This window comes from Drosophila pseudoobscura, chromosome 4, assembly GCF_009870125.1.
Source record: "Drosophila pseudoobscura strain MV-25-SWS-2005 chromosome 4, UCI_Dpse_MV25, whole genome shotgun sequence".
Lineage (NCBI taxonomy): Eukaryota > Metazoa > Arthropoda > Insecta > Diptera > Drosophilidae > Drosophila > Drosophila pseudoobscura.
Window position 1 is genome coordinate 983,515 of NC_046681.1, and position 18,177 is coordinate 1,001,691.

The window sequence follows — 18,177 nt, forward strand, 5'->3', positions numbered from 1 at the left end:
TAATATAATACCTCACGACAACACACTGGCCACTGCAGTGAGTTCTGCTGACAATGCACTCTCTCCGCAGACGGCGAAGACAGCGGGGCAGTTGCTGACCATCAAAATATCGCAATTGCCCACCAGACACTAAAATTATCCATAATACACAAAACATATATTTTACAGACTCAGCACTTTTGTACCTTTTATTACCTATAACTAATAATCAGTTTTATCAATAAAATCAGTATCAGAAACAGTACCATAACTGCCGAACACGACATATGCATAAGCACACCTTTATTTCGACGGACCGTCGACCTGGCAAAGTTCCATTCGTTGCCTTGCATGTGTATTACATATAGGTAATCGGCTACCAATTTAAAAGTTTAGACAGAAGCATAGTTGTTCAACGAAAGACAGCTATCCAAGACAGGTTCAGGGCTTTCAATGCAATCATACGACTTCCTAAGCCAGGAAAAGACAAAACGCAGCCATCGTCGTCCAGACCAATAAGCCTGCTTAAGTAAGCAGGTAAGTATCTTTCAAAGCTATTTGAAAAAGTCATCCTGCTGCGCATCAGCTCAGACATCCAACATAGCAACATAGCAACAACTAGCAACATAGTTCCATCTCACCAATTCGATTTTCGAGAGAAGTAAGGAACAATTGCGCATGTCAACCGCATCACGTCAGAGATACCTACAGCGTTTGAACAACGGGATTATTTATTTATTTATTATTTACCGGCACTATTTCTATTCGTCGCCCAAGAATTCGACCGATAATGGGTAACAAAATTGAAGTACTTATTTTCTCTTTGAACCAAACCGACTTATAAGGAGGGGGAACGTTGTGAGTTACTGCTGCGACCTCAACTCTACATTTATACCAGATACTTAGTCAGCATTGAGCGAAAAAGTGTGCGCGCGGGAGAGACTGAAAACGTGCCTGAATGTGTCGTCGGGCGCTAGCAACTAGTACAGTATTGTCATTCTCTATGATTGTACATTTTCATTTTTCCCGTATCTTCTAAATTGTGGATGCCACAAATTTTCGTCCTTTAAGAGGGCGGAGCTGGGCGGGACGGACAGACATGACAGACAGAATATATATATACTTTATGGGTAACGCTTTCTTCTGTACGTTACACACATCTACATTCACCACAAATCTAATATACCTATACTCATTTTTAATACCGTGTATAAAAGTTCAAACCGACAAAACATGACAATGCTTGTTGTAATAATTATCCGATTATCTTGTGCTTGTTAAATACATACTTCTCTCAATCTACGAGTAACTGGTACACAGTCTTACCTGGAATATCTCTGAAAATGGTGGCCGTTAAGCCCTTAAACGCTCCACGTACACCTTCTGTTTTTATTATATATCTAATGCAGTTGATGGGCCCAGTGAATTTAATTCCACTGTCAATCTGTGACGATAATTGAAGCCTTGTTTTCGCCAGCTCCATCGGTGCACATACAAAGCTTTGCGCTAGTCCGGCAATGGAACCAGCATAAAAGTGTGAAAGGAGTGAATTGGGGTCATCTGACAAACGTTGAATATTTCCATATACTCCGAAAACGATTGAGTTTACTAATCCAATTCCTGACATTGGACTGCTTATTCCTCTATATAAACCTTGAATATTATCTTTTTTTATTATTTTTTTTAAGCAATGAAATGTTCCTTTATATTTCGGATTCTTAGGGTCATCAGTTTGCAAATGAACTTTCACAGTATCCAATGGGTGGCCAACAAGTACTCCAGCAGCACCTTTAAATAAAAAAATGCAAATTGTATTTATTCCTACACTATAAAGTCCTAATCAATAAATAAACTATGCATATAAATAAACCATATTAACTCTGAGTGTGGATACAAAATTTCGTTGGTCTAGCTCTTATAGTCTTTGGGAATTAGGCGCTCATAGCGACAGACGGAAGGACGGACAGAAGGACAGACAGACATGGCACTATCGACTCGGCTATTGATGCTGATTAAGAATATATATACTTTATGGGGTCGGAAACGCTTCCTTCTGGTCGTTACACTCATCAATTTTCACCAAAAATCTAATATACCCCTATACTCATGTTGAGTATCTGGTATAAAAATACATAACCAGTGCAGTCCTAAAATAGCACTAATATAAACATGCACTCAAATTACTGCTTAAACCACTTATACAACAGTCAAAGGAAAACAATTTATTATTATTACCAACAAGATGGACGTTAAGGTCCTTGGCGATGTCCCGGTTACGGATATACCACTCAGCTCTTTCCTCTGGAATGTCATGATCCTCGCAAGGTTAGTTTTGGCGGCAATCCCATACACCTGAATGTCGTACTTCCAGGCAGGGGGTAGTATGGCTTTGTAGATTAGGACGTTGTTATACCGGATACTCAAAATGAGTATTGGGGTATATTAGATTTGTGGTGAAAATGGATGTGTGTAACGTCCAGAAGGAATCGGTTCCGACCCCTTAAAGTATATATATTCTTTATCAGCATCAATAGCCGAGTCGATTGAGCCCTGTCTGTCTGTCTGTCCGTCCGTCCGTCTGTCCGTCTGTCTGTCCGTCCGTATCAGCGCCTAGTGCTCAAAGACTATAAGAGCTAGAGCAACGACGTTTTATATCCGGACTTCTGTGATATGTCACTGCTACAAGTATATTTCAAAACTTTGCCCTGCCCACTTCCGCCCCCACAAAGGGCGAAAATCTGTGGACCACAAATTCAGAGATACGAGAAAACTGAAAACGCAGAATCGTAGAGGATGTCTATATGTTCTTGAGTGTAAAATCTAAACCAGATCGTAACATTATCATAGCCAGAATCAAGAAAACAATTTCATTCTTTCTCGCTCTGTCTCTATCTAACACACAGGTTTCATGGTCGGTTTTGCCAATTGCAAAATATGAGTTCAAGGATCTCAGAACCTATAAGAGCCAGAGCAACCAAATTTGGTATCCACACTCCTGTGATATCGGACCTTGACCGTTTCGTGTCAAAATTTCGCCACACCCCCTTCCGCCCCCACAAAGGACGAAAATCTGGGGCATCCACAAATCTCAGAGACTATTAACGCTAGAGTAACCAAATTTGGTATCCGCACTTCTGTTAGATCTCACTATAAAACGTATATCTCAGAATTTCGTGTGTGTGATTCCTACGCTGCTCCACGATATTCCCAAGCAGGAAGACACCAGAGCTAGAGCCCATTCCTAAAGTGTGCGTCACCACTGAACACTTATCAGGGTTTATGGAGATGTTCCATCGACAGGCCTAGTTTTCAAACAGCTTGATGTATTGCTGTAGGTTGTCTGTGGCATCATAGACACAGCTATGCAATAAACTCAAACTTTTTTAAACAAAACCGACTTAAACAAATTTTTTATTTATGGATTTATTTGAAAATTAAAAACAAACAATTTTGTTGTTTTGTATGTATTTGAATGTAATGTCTTTGCAGACGTAAGCTTCCATTTTTCCATATAACATAAGAATTCTGGTGAAATACTGAGCTTCTTCAGCAGCGAAATATTTTCTGTCTGAATAGGGGAACCCGATTACGGCCTGTGGTTAAGCGATAAGAAACCGAGTTTTAATTTAGTTTATGACCGTTTGGAATATGAGACAGACAGGCCACTATTCCAGACGACGAAACATGTAATTCCGGTGATGATCGATCTTGATGTGTTTACTGCTATGCAGACGATCCTCCCTCGCAGCTTTTGTCGGACAACGAACGTCGAGAAAGGGCGATACAACAACTAAAATCTGAGGGAGAAGCAAACAAGCAAAAAAATGCTACACCATCTGGGTGTTTAAGAACTTCAATTCTGTAGAGCTAATGAATCGGCCCTTAAAGCGTTGTAGCTTCGGTTTTAGCGTTGTAGGTTACCATCCGGGAAAACTCTAAGCTTGAAAATCCAAGCCGATACCTTTTGACTATTTTATTTGACGGAATTTACATTAGTGTCTTGTTGTTTTATATTTTATTCATACATCTATATCTATTTTAGGCTGGCAAAAACCCTCTAGCTGAACCCTCCACGAGGGTGCCGGCTGGGCAATGGACACTGCATTATCCCGGGCGAGGATAATGCACTTGCCTTGCCCGGGGTAATGCAGTGTCTAGCTAAGGCTATGGTCCATCGTCTTCCCGATCTAAAGTCGGGGGAACTGAACCAAGACCATGGCTAGAGGTGCCTGGCGGCCAGGCATAAAACGCTAGGGGGTGGTCCCCTCGATAAACATTAACCGGTATGCACCTTCGGGCCAAATATGGAGGTAGATAAGGAGCAAACACGGGTTGGGATGTCAACCCAAACGTCGGTGGAAAGCGTGACTGCTACCACCGGCGGACACGGGGAGGAGCAATCCTCTCTGCGTGTCGCCAGCGGTCAGACCTCGGGCATGGCGGGAGCAGGTCATGTCAGTTGTAAAACTGACCACAAAAACGACGCGTTGCAGGGTGAGCCGCGCGGGTGCCGTTGTCGATGCAGACTCGGACCTGGAGAGCGTGCTATCCCTTAGCAAGACCGAAGAGGAAAGCCTTCTCCGCTCGCCGGAACCAGGTACCAGCTCCCTGCGTAGGGAAGGGCCGAAGCGTTCCAGGGAGGGGATGAAGGCAAAAGCTCAGTATAAGGCGGCCCTCAAGTTACTGAGCCGGCTACAGGGCAAGGCGGATATCTCCCAAGAGGAGAAGTCCAAGCTAGCCTGGGCTGAGCAACGGGTACAGGAGGGCCGCGAATACTACGCGCAGTTGCCGCAGATGAAGGCAACAAACGGTGGATTCGCCAACAAGGTGGAGGAGATGTTGGCCACCAAGAGGCAACGCTCGATCGAGATTGCTGCCAAAGACACTCCGGCGAGCAAGCGGCAACGCGGGCCCAAGGTGGCCACCCCCCAGCCGAAGACGAGGAAGCCGAGGCAGAAGGCCATGAGCGAGGTGTCCAAGAGACATCTCATTGTAGCCTTGATCGATCGCAGCGATGAGAACGGGAAGATGACGGCGGTGCAGTGGAAGTTAGTCCACGCGCAGCTCGTCGAGGCACTGTTCTCGCGAATGGAGGAGGACCCTAGCGCTCCCATGCCCACGTTCGATGGAGCGGGATGGCTGAACGGGGTCAAAATCCTCAGGTGCAACGACGACCTAACGCGGCAGTGGCTGGTGCAGAAGGTTTCCCTACTGTAAGCTCTGTGGGAGGGGGCCAAGCTGGAGGTGGTAGACAGGGAGCTGATCCCATCCATACCAAAGGCAAAGGTGCTCTTCCCCATTGCTGTCCAGGGGGAGCGAGCATTGAAGCTGCTGCAGAGGCAAAATCCGGACGTGCCAACGTCTGATTGGAAGGTTCTGCATGCCGGTAGCCCACTACCCAACGAGGGGGGCCAGCACGTGATCCTCCAGATCAGCAAGGTGGCGAAGGACATCCAGTATCCCAAGTTCGGGAAGATGGCGTGAGGCGTAGGTAGCGTATACCTACGGCTGAAAAAGCGCCACCCCGAGGATAAAGATGCGCACACCCTCCAGGCAGGCGAGGTCGAGAAGGACCTAGGTCTGGAGACCATAGTCCCAGGGTCTTGCACTGGACGACTCGGAGAAGGAGGAAGACGGTGACGGTGACCTGACAATCAAAGTCAACCCGTCATGCGAGGTTGAGTTAGCCACCCATGACACTAAGGGTGCTGCAACTCAATCTCCATAAAAGCAAGGTAGCGTTGGCGGAGCTCCTCATTGCCATGGAGCAAGGGCCCGCCGACATAGCTTTAGTCCAGGAGCCGTGGATTGCGTCAGGCAACTCTGTGGCCGGACTAAAGTCCTCAAATTACAGCCTTCTCTACTCAACATCGGTAAGCAGGAACAGAACCGCCGTACTCGTACGGAAGGGAATCCATGCTCATCTTATGTTTCATTACAGCACGGATGACCTGACGGTGGTGATGCTGGAGAGCGAGGAAAAGCGCCTAATGGCAGCTTCCTGCTACATGGCACACGACAGGCCCGCCCCGCCGGAAGAACTTAGGAGTCTGGTGACAGAAGCCGGCTCCAAAAATCTCCAACTCCTCATCGGTGCTGACGCCAACGCCCATCACAATGTGTGGGGAAGCCCTGACACCAGCGATAGAGGTGAGTCCCTCCTAGACTTTATCTTATCCACTAACTTAGATGTAGCAAACGTGGGGGAGGAACACACCTTCGTGGGTCCCACTTCGTCAAAAGTGCTAGACCTAACTCTTGTCACGGGAAAGAGTACCTTGGTATCTGACTGGAGAGTCCTCGAAAGACCATCCTTCTCAGACCATCAGTTCAAGTGCAAATTCAAACACTCTTCGAAGATAACAGTCTATAGAAACCCCCGAAACACAAACTGGGTAAAGTTTAAAAAGACTGTTACTACGAAGCTCGCGAATCTGGAATCTGGCTCAGTGAAATCCGCGGAGGATATAGAGAAGTCCCTAAAGACCCTATCCAACGAGTTACTGAACGCCTACCATGCGTCATGCAAACCCTCGAAAACGAAGAGGAGGTCCAAGCCACTCTGGTGGAACCGAGATCTCTCTCTCCAAAGGAACAACCTCAAGGAATTCTTCAAGATCGCCAAACAAGCGAACGAAGAGATTGTCAATGAGGAATATAAAATCCTACTTAGGAGCTACAAGAAGGAAATACGTAAGGCACAAAGGAACTCGTGGAGACACTTCTGCTCCAACATTGAGAAAGTGCCCGAAACCGCTAGGCTCCAGAAGCTGTTCTCAAAGCAGCCCACAGTACAGAGCCAACTAAAACTAGACAACGGACGGCACTACACTCGCTAGTAGCCACCATCGAGAGCGCCCTTCACAACAAAAAGTATGCTTTGGGAGCATTTGTGGACATCTCAGGATCATTCAACAACGTGGCAACAACCGCAATAACAAGTCGCCTAGAAGCGCATAACATACACCCTGCAATCAACGTCTGGATCAAAAACCTCCTAAGTTGTAGACGGGTGCAATCGGAGTGGGTCACCGCTTCCTTGGTAAAGGGGGCACACAGAGGCACACCTCAAGGTGGAGTCCTATCGCCACTACTGTGGAATCTGGTGGTCGACGACCTCATTAAGAGATTTGAACGGAAGGTATCAGTAGACTGGCTATGACAATTAGTAAACGGAAGATAGTACCAAGTTATCTTTTTCTTTAAAGATTATTTATGTATTTCTTGATTACTTTTTGCTGCAACACCGGTCCACACACTTGAGATCACAAAAGAAGAGAGAGAGTCGACACTTCAAGTGTGACCAGACTAACTCATAATAATAATACCTAACATATCGATAATATTATTTAATGTTATTATTTGAATGTGGGAATAGGCGTATTCCAACACGCCCCCCTCAAAAATAACATTAATTATCAAAATCATAAAAATAAAAAATATAAAAATAAAGTTTTCATCCTTAAATCAAAAAGGTAACATTCAATTGTTATTCTAATGTGGTTGGTGTGCATTCTGGGAAGAGTTATGTGATCTAGAATTTGCTATAAGGATACGGGGAAAACCCAGAAAAACCCGATCAGATCACTTTAAAATTAAATTACTTTAACAATTCATTGGTTCTTTTGGTTCAAATCAAAAAAAAAAAATAATAATTAAATATGAATTAATGTAATAAATTCGTTAATAAAGCTTCATGTTCATGTTTTCATTAAATTGGAATCATTCTTCTTGTAGTAGTCCTAATTTGTTCCGCAGTTCCGCAAATTTTCCAGCAGGTAGTGGCTTCGTGAAGTTGGTTGTCTGTATTAATATACTCAAGAGAAATCTCATTAGTTTCTATCTGTTCTCTTGAAAAATGATATTTTATATCAATATGCTTTGCTCTTTTATGACATGAGGGATTATTTGCAATGCTAATACAGCCTTGGTTGTCTTCATAAATTTTAATGGGTCTGTCGAGTTTAAGATTAATACTATTTAGAAGAGACTTTAGCCATAAAGCTTCTCTTACAGCTTCAAATAGGGCCATATATTCAGCTTCAGTTGATGAAGCTGCCACTGAATTCTGTCTTTTTATATTCCAACAAATTAAATTGGAATCGAACATTTTAAACAAATAACCCGTTGTACTTTTTCTATCAATCTCATTACTACCCCAATCGGAGTCTACATAGCCAACTAATGTATATATATACATACAAGCTATACAATATAAGCTTCATATCAATAGTTTCCTTTAAATATCTAATAACCCTTTTTAAACATTGCCATAACTCAGCATTGTTCTTGCTACTATATCTACTCAAGATATTTACAGCGGTAGCTAAATCTGGTCGTGTACACAGCATTATGTACATTAAACAGCCAATAAGGTTACGACATGGAACATTCAGTCTTCATCTGAGTTAAGTAACTCATAATTTAGTTTATTTAGTAATGGAGTACTGACTGAATTGCAACTATCCATGTTAAATTTATTTAAAATTCTTTTTACATATGCAGCTTGACTCAAATATATTTTGTCTTCAAACATTTCTACTCTGATACCGATAAAATGTTTTATCTCATTTAAGTCAGTCATTCTAAATCTTTCGCTTAAATAATTTTTGAAATTATTCATTCTATCCATATCTTTTGTCGCTATTACTACATAATCAACATATAATAATACATATATGTTTTTCTTGATGTCACCTCTATCAAGAATATATATGCAACGATCCACGGGAGAGTTTACAAAATCGAATTCTTTCAATGCTTGCTCAAATACTTGAAACCAGCATCTAGCTGCTTGTTTGAGCCCATAAATGGCTTTGTTCAGTTTGCATACATGCCCAGCACCGCATAATACGCCCTGAGGAGGCCGCATATATATCTCCTCACTTAATGTACCATTGAGGAAAGCTGTTTTAACATCCATCTGATGGACTTTCAAATTAAACTGGACTGCCAATGATAGTACGAACCTAAAACTGGCAATTCTAGCACCGGGAGCAAATGTTTCTTCATAGTCTACTTGGTACTTTTGAGTAAATCCTCTTGCAACCAGTCTAGCTTTGTATTTTATTGGGACTCCTAGTTCATTATATTTAATGGAAAATACCCATCTACTGTCTACAATATTTTTGTTTTCTGCCTTCTTTATAATTGTCCAGGTGTTATTAATTTCATGGGCATTTAACTCTGTATTTATTGCCTCCTCCCAATCAGATTTATCATTCCTAAAATTTATTTCATTAAAAGAATTTGGATTGCCTCCTCCCAATCAGATTTATTTTTTTTATTTTTATTTTTGGACGTTGACATGCAATGACTGCATCTAACAAGAGGCGATGCAATTACTGCACCGTCAAGTGGCCCGTGTGACACCAGCAGAAGGCTGTTACGCGCGGATCCCAGGCAAAACGCAGCCCTCCTCCCGCCCAACCGACCGAGGGGCGCTGCCGCATGACGCGCAGTGCGTAGCCGAACCAAACGCGAGCATGCAAGAAAGATAGATATTAGACTAACCTTCGAGGAAAATTAGCACTAAACTTATTAAGAAATTAAGCATGCAATAAAATACAAAATACAAATACCACTACAATTACTAATTACTAGAAAGGTGTGTAAGGATTAGTAATTTAATAAGAGGAAGAGAATTAGTGGAGGATATAATATGGTAGAGGGAATTATAATCCGAGCATAAGACCCTAAACGGTTCATGCAAGGAATAATTCGATCTACAAAGTGGAAGGAACAACGGTATAAAGTTTCTAGTCAGTCTAATAGGAATCGTGAAGTTTATGCGGCTCAACAGATCAGGGCTGTCTATGTCACCCCTGATCAAGTTGTGCATAAATATCACACCAAGCATTTTTGTACGGTTAACTAAGGATGGGAGGTTTACTAATAATAGTCTACTAGAGTAAGATGGGAGTCTTACACCCGCATCCCAGTTAAGGCCCCGCAGAGCAAAGAGTAAAAAGTTTTTCTGTACTGATTCTATACGGTCCTGGTGTACTTTGTACTGAGGGCACCATACACAGGAGCCGTATTCTAAGATCGGACGAACAAGCGAGGTATAGAGAGTCTTTGTTATATAGGGGTCGTCAAATTCCTTTGACCACCTCTTTATAAACCCAAGCACGCCCATGGCCTTATTTACCATGGTAGAAATGTGTTCGGAAAACTTTAACTTGGGATCTAACATAACACCCAGATCATCCACCAGGGTAATTCTCTCAAGAGAACCCCCAAATAGGGTGTAGGGAGCCAACAAAGGGTTAGAACGATGAAATGTCATAACTTTGCATTTCGAGGCATTAAGGTGTAACAAGTTTGCACAACACCATGACTGAAAGCTATTGAGATCGGATTGCAAGCGAGAATGAAATGAAATGTCCTTGTACTGGACACAGAGTTTAACATCATCCGCATACATAAGTACTCGAGAGTATGTTATTACTGAAGGCAGGTCATTAATAAAGAGTGTGAAGAGTAAGGGGCCTAGATGGCTGCCCTGTGGTACTCCCGAAGAAACCTTTACTGGTAAAGAGAGGGAGTTTTTGAAGAGGACTCTTTGAGACCTAGAACAAAGATAGCTAGAAATCCATCTCAGGAGGTTGGGCGGAAACCCTAAAAGGTCAAGTTTATGTGCTAAAAGGGAATGGTTTACAGAGTCGAATGCTTTACTAAAGTCGGTGTAAATAACATCCGTCTGTAAGTTACCTTGAAAGCCTTTAATAATGAAAGAGGTAAACTCTAACAAGTTCGTGGTGGTTGATCGCCGCCTTATAAATCCATGCTGAGTTGGAGATATAAGTGACTTGCAGAGATGTTGCAAGTGCGGAGTTAAAACCTTCTCAAACAATTTGGGAATAGCGGATAACTTTGCTATACCTCTATAATTTTTTGCTTCAGACTTGCTACCTTTTTTATGGAGAGGAATTATAAACGATTCCTTCCAGATTGGGGGGAAGCAAGAGGAATCAATGGACAGGGTGAATAGTTTAAGCAATGGTCCACACAGAGCCTCGGCGCAGTACCTGAGTACACAACCTGGAACCCCGTCTGGACCCGGTGAAAACACCGGCTTAACTAGTCGAAGATCTTGAAGTAGGGAATATTCATTTAACAAGGGACTGAAAATGCCGTTCGACCTCGGTAATCCGTATGGGTACGGTTGACCAGAGTAGCGTTCCTCAGAATAGGTGGTTTGGAAAAACTGGGCAAAAAGATCGGCAATTGCCTGATCATTATTTGCCGACGTATTACAAAATGATAGCGAGGATGGGTGTGCGGACGTTCTACGCTTACTGTTTACGAAGCAGTAAAACTGTTTAGGGTCCTGAGAAAAACGTATCCTGCAACGAGATAGGTAGTTCTTATAGCATTGAGCATTAAGAACTGAAAAGTTTGACCGAGCTATTACATAACGAGAGTGAGAAGTAGGAGAACCCACTTCTTGAAATTTTTTATAAAGTCTTGATTTTAAGTTTTTTAGACTGGATAACTCTTTGGTAAACCAAGGGGGTTTTCCAGATCTAATCGGACAAGAAAGCGGGACACAAGAATCAAAAAATGTGCCAAGAGCATTGTAAAAAATGTTTGTGCCTTTTGTGACATCAGTGCACAAGTACAAAGCGGACCAATCAAAATCCCTAATTAGGTTATTAAGCTTCGCAAACTCGGCTTTACGAAAGCAACGGACACGTTCAGGTAGTCTACTCGACCGATCCAATACAGTTGGTCCTATGTCTAGCGACACCTCGAAAGTAGGGTGGTAGGCGTCTTCAGGTATAGTGAGCGGAAGGGCTCGGGTTAACAACACTATGGTCGGATCCGATACAAAGCATAGATCAAGCAATCGACCCAAGGAATTTTTCACATGATTGACTTGAGACAGGGACAGGTCAAGCAAGCCGTCAACAAAGTCATGTCGTGACATGGGCACTAGGATACTAGACTCGTTTACCGAAGACCAAACAGTTCCTGGCAAGTTGAAGTCACCAAGAACTATCATACGATCTTTATCAGATAGCGAGGAAGCAACAGCGGTTAAAGCGGACAAGTGCTGCTCATAAATTGAAATATCCGAAGAAGGTGGGATATACGAGCAAGTAATGAATATAGCGAAAGCGGGAAGAATCAGTTTTACACACAGGAATTCCAGTTCCTGTTGAACTTGGACTGTGAAGTGTTCTGACGTGAAGTAAGAGTCCACTGCAATTAGAACCCCTCCTGCACGTCGAGACGAACGGTCCTTTCTAAAAGTTGTGTACCGACCTGCCAAAACCTCGGAACTAAGAATGTCCGGCTTTAACCAGGTTTCAGTAAACACAATAACGTGGGAAGCAAATGCAACACTATCCCGGAAAAGAATGCTGAGCTTACTACGCAAGCCTCTTACATTCTGATAGGTTACTAAAAGAGAAGTTAGTTTTTTGGAAAGGTGGAAGCAAGACGGGAAGTTGAGGAAGAGGAAGTTGAGGTTGTTGAGGTTGAGGTTATCATTCCTAAAATTTATTTCATCAAAAGAATTTGGAACTTCATCAAACATTATATGGACATTTAATATAAATTTGTTAAAGCTTTTATCATGTTCTTTATAAGACACCATCGGCTTAGACTTTAACCTCTCACTTTTTCTACTAATTATATTAGTATCCTTATTTTCTTCATGACAATTATCTGATCAGCCAGTCTTTTTCACAATCCTTACTCTCATTCGGGATATATAATTGCTTACTATCATTCAGGAAATCAGTTTTTCTTTTCCTACTATCATTCGGGAAATTAAGCTGATCAGATTCCTTACTCTCTTTCAGGAATTCTTGTTGACTTCTTTCCTTACTCTCTTTCGGGAAATCTGTTTCAAATTTTACTTCTCTAGAATAAAGCATATTAGTCTCGTCTACGACAACATCTCTTTCAACAATAACTTTTCCTTTAATGACATCCCACAATTTGAGTCCATTTTGTTCATACCCTATCAAGATAGCTTTGAATGATTTTCATCAAATTTAGGTTTTTTAATTTTGTTGTGCACATACACGGTTCAACCGAACACTCTTAAAAATTTTAAATTGGGCTTTCTATTGTGGCACAGCTCATATGGGGTCATTTTACAATCACCAAGTGCTTTGCTTGGAATTCTGTTGATTAGATATGTTGCAGTTAGCACAGCTTCACCCCAAAAACTTTTGTCTAATTTTGCACCATTTACCATAGCACGAGCTTTCTCTGTAATGGTTCTTATCATTCGCTCCGAAACACCATTCAACTGAGGTGTATGTGGCACTGTCAAATGATAACTTATTCCTTTATTAACGCAGAACTCACGCATTTCATTCGACAAGTATTCTCTACCGTTGTCAATGTACAAATTGACAATCTTGAAATTAAAATAAGCCTCGCTCTTTGCTACAAAATCTTTAAATACATTGAATACATCTGATTTATATTTTAACAAATAGGTTACACAATAATGTGTAAATTGATCTACGAAGATCACAAAATAATTTTTATCGTCTAGTGTAACTGGTTTAATGGGGCCACATACATCTGAATGTATTACAAACAAGGGTCGTTTTATATAACTTTTATCTTTAGATTGCTTAAATGGCAACCTAGCCTGTTTCCCATTTAAACATGACTCACAAACTTCATCTGATATTTTTAAATTAACAAGAAGATTACTGTCATTAAATAAATTATTATTCTTTATTTCAAGCAATTTTGCATTGCTTATATGCCCCAACCTCTCATGCCATAATCGATAATTATTTTTGTTCCTAGCATCTACACTGTATGCTTGGAATTTGACTACAGGTATATCCAACATACCTGTATGTTTAACAACAATTACTCCATTTTTATACCCGATACTCAAAATGAGTATTGGGGTATATTAGATTTGTGGTAAAAGTGGATGTGTGTAACGTCCAGAAGGAATCGTTTCCGACCCCATAAAGTATATATATTCTTGATCAGCATCAATAGCCGAGTAGATTGAGCCATGTCTGTCTGTCCGTCCGTCCGTCTGTCCGTCCCCTTCAGCGCCTAATGCTCAAAGACGATAAGAGCCAGAGCAACGATGTTTTGGATCCAGACTTCTGTGATATGTCACTGCTACAAAAATATTTCAAAACTTTGCCCCGCCCACTTCCGCCCCCACAAAGGGCGAAAATCTGTGGCATCCACAATTTTAAAGATAAGATAAAACAAAAAACGCATAATCGTAGAGAATGACCATATCTTATAGACTGCAGAATCTGAATTGGATCGTATTATTATTATAGCCAGCATCAAGAAAACAATTTCATTTTTTCTCGCCCTGTCTCTCTCTAACACACAGGTAGCATAGGCGGCTTTGCTTAGAGACTATAAAAGCTAGAGCAACCAAATTTGGTATCCACACTCCTAATACATCGGACCTTGACCGTTTCGTGTCCAAATTTCGCCACACCCCCTTCCGCCCCCGCAAAGGATGAAAATCTGGGGATATTCACAAATATCAGAAACTATTAAGGCTAGAGTAACCAACTTTAGTATCCGCACTCCTGTTAGATCTCACTATAAAACGTATATCTCAGAATTTCGCCCCACCCCCTTCCGCCCCCACAAAGGACGAAAATCTGTTGCATCCACAATATTGCAGATTTGAGAAAACTAAAAACGCAGAATCATAGATAATGACCATATCTATCAGATTGCTGAATCTGGATCAGATCAGATCATTTTTATAGCCAAAGGAAACAAATCAATTTGCAGTGGCTACGCAGCGCGTGACGTCACGCTCAGACTGATTTTCTGTCTCTCTCGCACGCACTCTTTGCCGTGTCGTTTAATATTAACGGCGTCTGCCGGAGGAGAGCCATACTGACTTAGTATCGGGTATAACTGTAGAGTTGCGGTGTCCGCAGCAACTCACAACGTTCCCCCTCGTTTGATATGGAGACACCACCACAGTCAAACTTAATTGACATCCCTGCCTGTTGCAGACGCTTGACAGACATGAGGTTTCCTGCTGCCTCCTTGCAGTAGAGCACATCCTCCAGTGTGATATTGTGTCCATTGTGCAGCCGCAGAATACCACGCTTAGTGGCATATAAAAACTCGCCTTCTTTTGCCACAGCGATTTTAATTGGCTGCTCCAATTCGATGCAATCGGCGTACAGCGAGTTATCATTGATCAAATGATCCGTTGCACCAGAATCGAGTATAAAACCGAGTTCATTATTTATTTGATCACTCTTTTTCATTTTCCGCATCATAAATGCGAACCCGTGGCCCGATGCTGCAAGCTGAGCTTGTTTATTATGTTTATAATTTTCTTTGTTTTGATTTAACCTTATAAACTGGTAACAGTCTTTTTTCATGTGCCCTTCTTTGCCACAGTGATGGCATTTAATATTACTTCTAGCTTTTCCCTTAAATAATATCTTTTGCCCTGTGTTTCTAGATCCAAACGTTTAACGATTATTAAAATTGTTATTATTTCTTATAACTGCCTTTATGACTTTACTACTTGTATCAGTACTTTCATTTCTTAATTTGGTCTCGTAGTCGAACAATTTATTTTTTACAAACGCTAATGATAGTTTCATCTGACAAAGTTTCGATTGCCGTGATGACACCATTATAGGTTGAAGGTAGAGTCTGCAGCAAATGTGCCACTTTGTCCATCTCATCCATTTTAGCGCCCCCCCCCCCCCCCCCCAACAACTCACTCACTGTTTCATCAAAAATAACAAAATGACTCGAAAGTGTCATTTCACTTGAGAGTTTGAGTGTTATTAAACGTTTACGGGCAGCTAATTGCGACGCAAGGCTTCTACGCTCATATATGGCGTCTAAATTCTTCAGAATATCACGTGCCGAAATGTCGCCTGCCGCGAAGTTTAGAAATGCGTCGCCTAAATATTGAATTAAAATGCTCTTCGCACATCGCTCTGCCTTTTTCCAATTATCATCTACTTCGTTAGGCATTATGTTATCGAATACTTGGAGCACCTCTAATTCAGCAAATAAGGCTCTGATTCTAAATTTCCATATAGAATATTTCTCGCCACAAAAAGGCTTAATATGTTGCTCATTTCTTTCCATTTTCAATGTATGTATATATTATATACACACACACTGTTCGGGCCAGCCGCTGAGGAATAACCGTAACTTTAGCATTATTATTATATGAGCATAGAGAGCCGCCTACATATGTTGTAAAACGTTGACTTTCTGCAGAGCTGCTGCGCTCTCTCGCTAAAGGGGCTCTCTGCCGCCGCCACTTCGGCAACTACTTTGATCTGCTGCCGCCACTTCGGAAGTCACTTTGATCTGACGCCGTCGTCTATAGTTTAGTTCTATGCTAACCCCTCTGCGCATTGGTGGCATATCGATCTCGCATAAAGTACATCTGGCAATAGCAAGCAATCGGCTTCCGCTAAGCCACCAAGATTAAATATATTATATATTATAAAGTTTAACCCAAATCTCTTTTTATTGTGAAATACATAGGTGCCAAAAAAGCTTGGCATCTCAAACATTGGTGACCCCCCGACGTGATATAAAACCATTGCTTAATCGCGTTCCGTTAAAACACTTATTAATTATACAATATTGTGTTGTTGGGTAGTTTAACTACCAACAAATATATTTGTGTGCACATTAAAAACAGTTTAAAGTGCAAATTCAGTGAGAGTGCGGCTGGAATATTTATAGACAAATTCCGGTACTTTAAGCGTCGAATCTCTCATTCTCTGCGCAGCTGCAGCCGCGGTTCTTGACTTTTCGTGTCTTGCATTCTCGCTCTCGCGTCTATACATCGTCGCTTAAGCGGTATTTCATTTTCCGTTGTTGTGTCGATTGCACAACGGTTAACATGGACAACGATCCAAATACAGGCGCGGGCGGAAATATTGTGGTGGCTGATTCCAGACTGAGTCTGTATAAACGTAAAAGTCAGTCATTATATGATCGATTGCACAGGCTTGGCGAATCCTTCGCTGGGAATAAAATCGACAAGCTGACCGCCGCGGAAGTCGAGGTGCGCCTTGATATGTTGGCAGAAATTCGAGCGGAATTTAATAAGGCCCATAATGAGTTGGAGGCTCTCGATCAAAACGAGATTGGGAGTGAGCTGCGCGAAATCTTCGATACTCTTTTCATATCGTTGAAAGCTGAGTTGCTGGCTGCTGTTGAAGTAGGCCAGTCACACGCCGCTGCCAATTCTACGACTCTGCCAAGCCATTCCGGACATAGTACCATCATCATGGCTCACAAGCAGCGACTTCCTGAGCTGAAGGTGCCGAAGTTTTCTGGTGGATACGTCGAGTTCTCGGATTTTATGGCAATGTTCAAATCGGTGATTGAAGCGGATGCGGATCTCAGTGACATCGAGAAATTCCAGCACCTTCGCTCTTGCCTCGCTGATGCGACTTTGGATTCGGTTCGATCGTTGGAGCTCTCCAGTGCCAATTATCGTGCGGCTCTGGATATACTAAATAAACGCTTTAATAACAAAAGACTTGTTTTCCAGGCACACATCAAGAAGATTCTTGGGCTAAAGAGGGTAGACTCGCCTTCTGCTAAAAGGCTTCGGGAGTTTTCGGATGCAGTCAATTTACACATGCGAGCGTTGCAGACATTGGGAACTGCTGAGGAGATTTCGGGATTCATGGTTATCAACATGCTGCTGCAGAAGTTGGATTCGAAGACGCAAACCAAATGGGAGGAGCACACATCGTCGGATGCTATACCTACCGCAGAGGAATTCTTCGAATTCTTGCAGCAACGCTGCCAGAAAATGGAGCGATTGGAATATGCTACAGCGACACACGCTAGTAGCGATCAGGTGGGAAAAAACCATTCATATACGCATGTTAAGAAAACGTTTGTAGCTTCCAACTCTTCCGCCGACCCGTCTGTATGCGTCTTTTGCCACTCAGCGGGCCATGGAATATACTCGTGCAAGATATTCGAAAATCTCTCACCGTTGCTGCGCCACCAAGAAGTGAAGAAGCTTTCCCTATGCTTCAATTGCCTAAAACCGGGGCACCGGACCCGCGCATGCAATAGTGGAAAATGTCGAGTATGCGGCGGTAGGCATCATAGTTTGCTGCACTTCGTTAGTATGCAGCCCACAACACAAGGCTGCCCAGGTATTACTCCTCCCGATCTGGCCGTTCAACCGGACACTCTTTCCGTTGCTCAAAA

The 18,177-nt window shown here is 42.3% G+C and overlaps 1 protein-coding gene across 8 annotated transcripts in view; it reads right to left on the reverse strand.

Annotated features, from left to right (window-relative positions):
- LOC26534138 (mitochondrial basic amino acids transporter) overlaps window positions 1-18,177 on the reverse strand; it is a 278,776-nt gene that overhangs the window by 103,371 nt on the left and 157,228 nt on the right. For 4 of the 8 annotated variants that reach the window (XM_033379339.1, XM_033379336.1, XM_033379337.1 and 1 more), the window contains one exon: window positions 1,306-1,767. In XM_033379339.1, the coding sequence (XP_033235230.1) occupies window positions 1,306-1,767 (462 nt within the window). Of the gene's footprint in view, window positions 1-1,305; window positions 1,768-3,443; window positions 3,777-18,177 lie in introns of those variants that run through there. The other 4 variants (XM_033379343.1, XM_033379341.1, XM_033379342.1 and 1 more) reach the window with 2 other exon arrangements.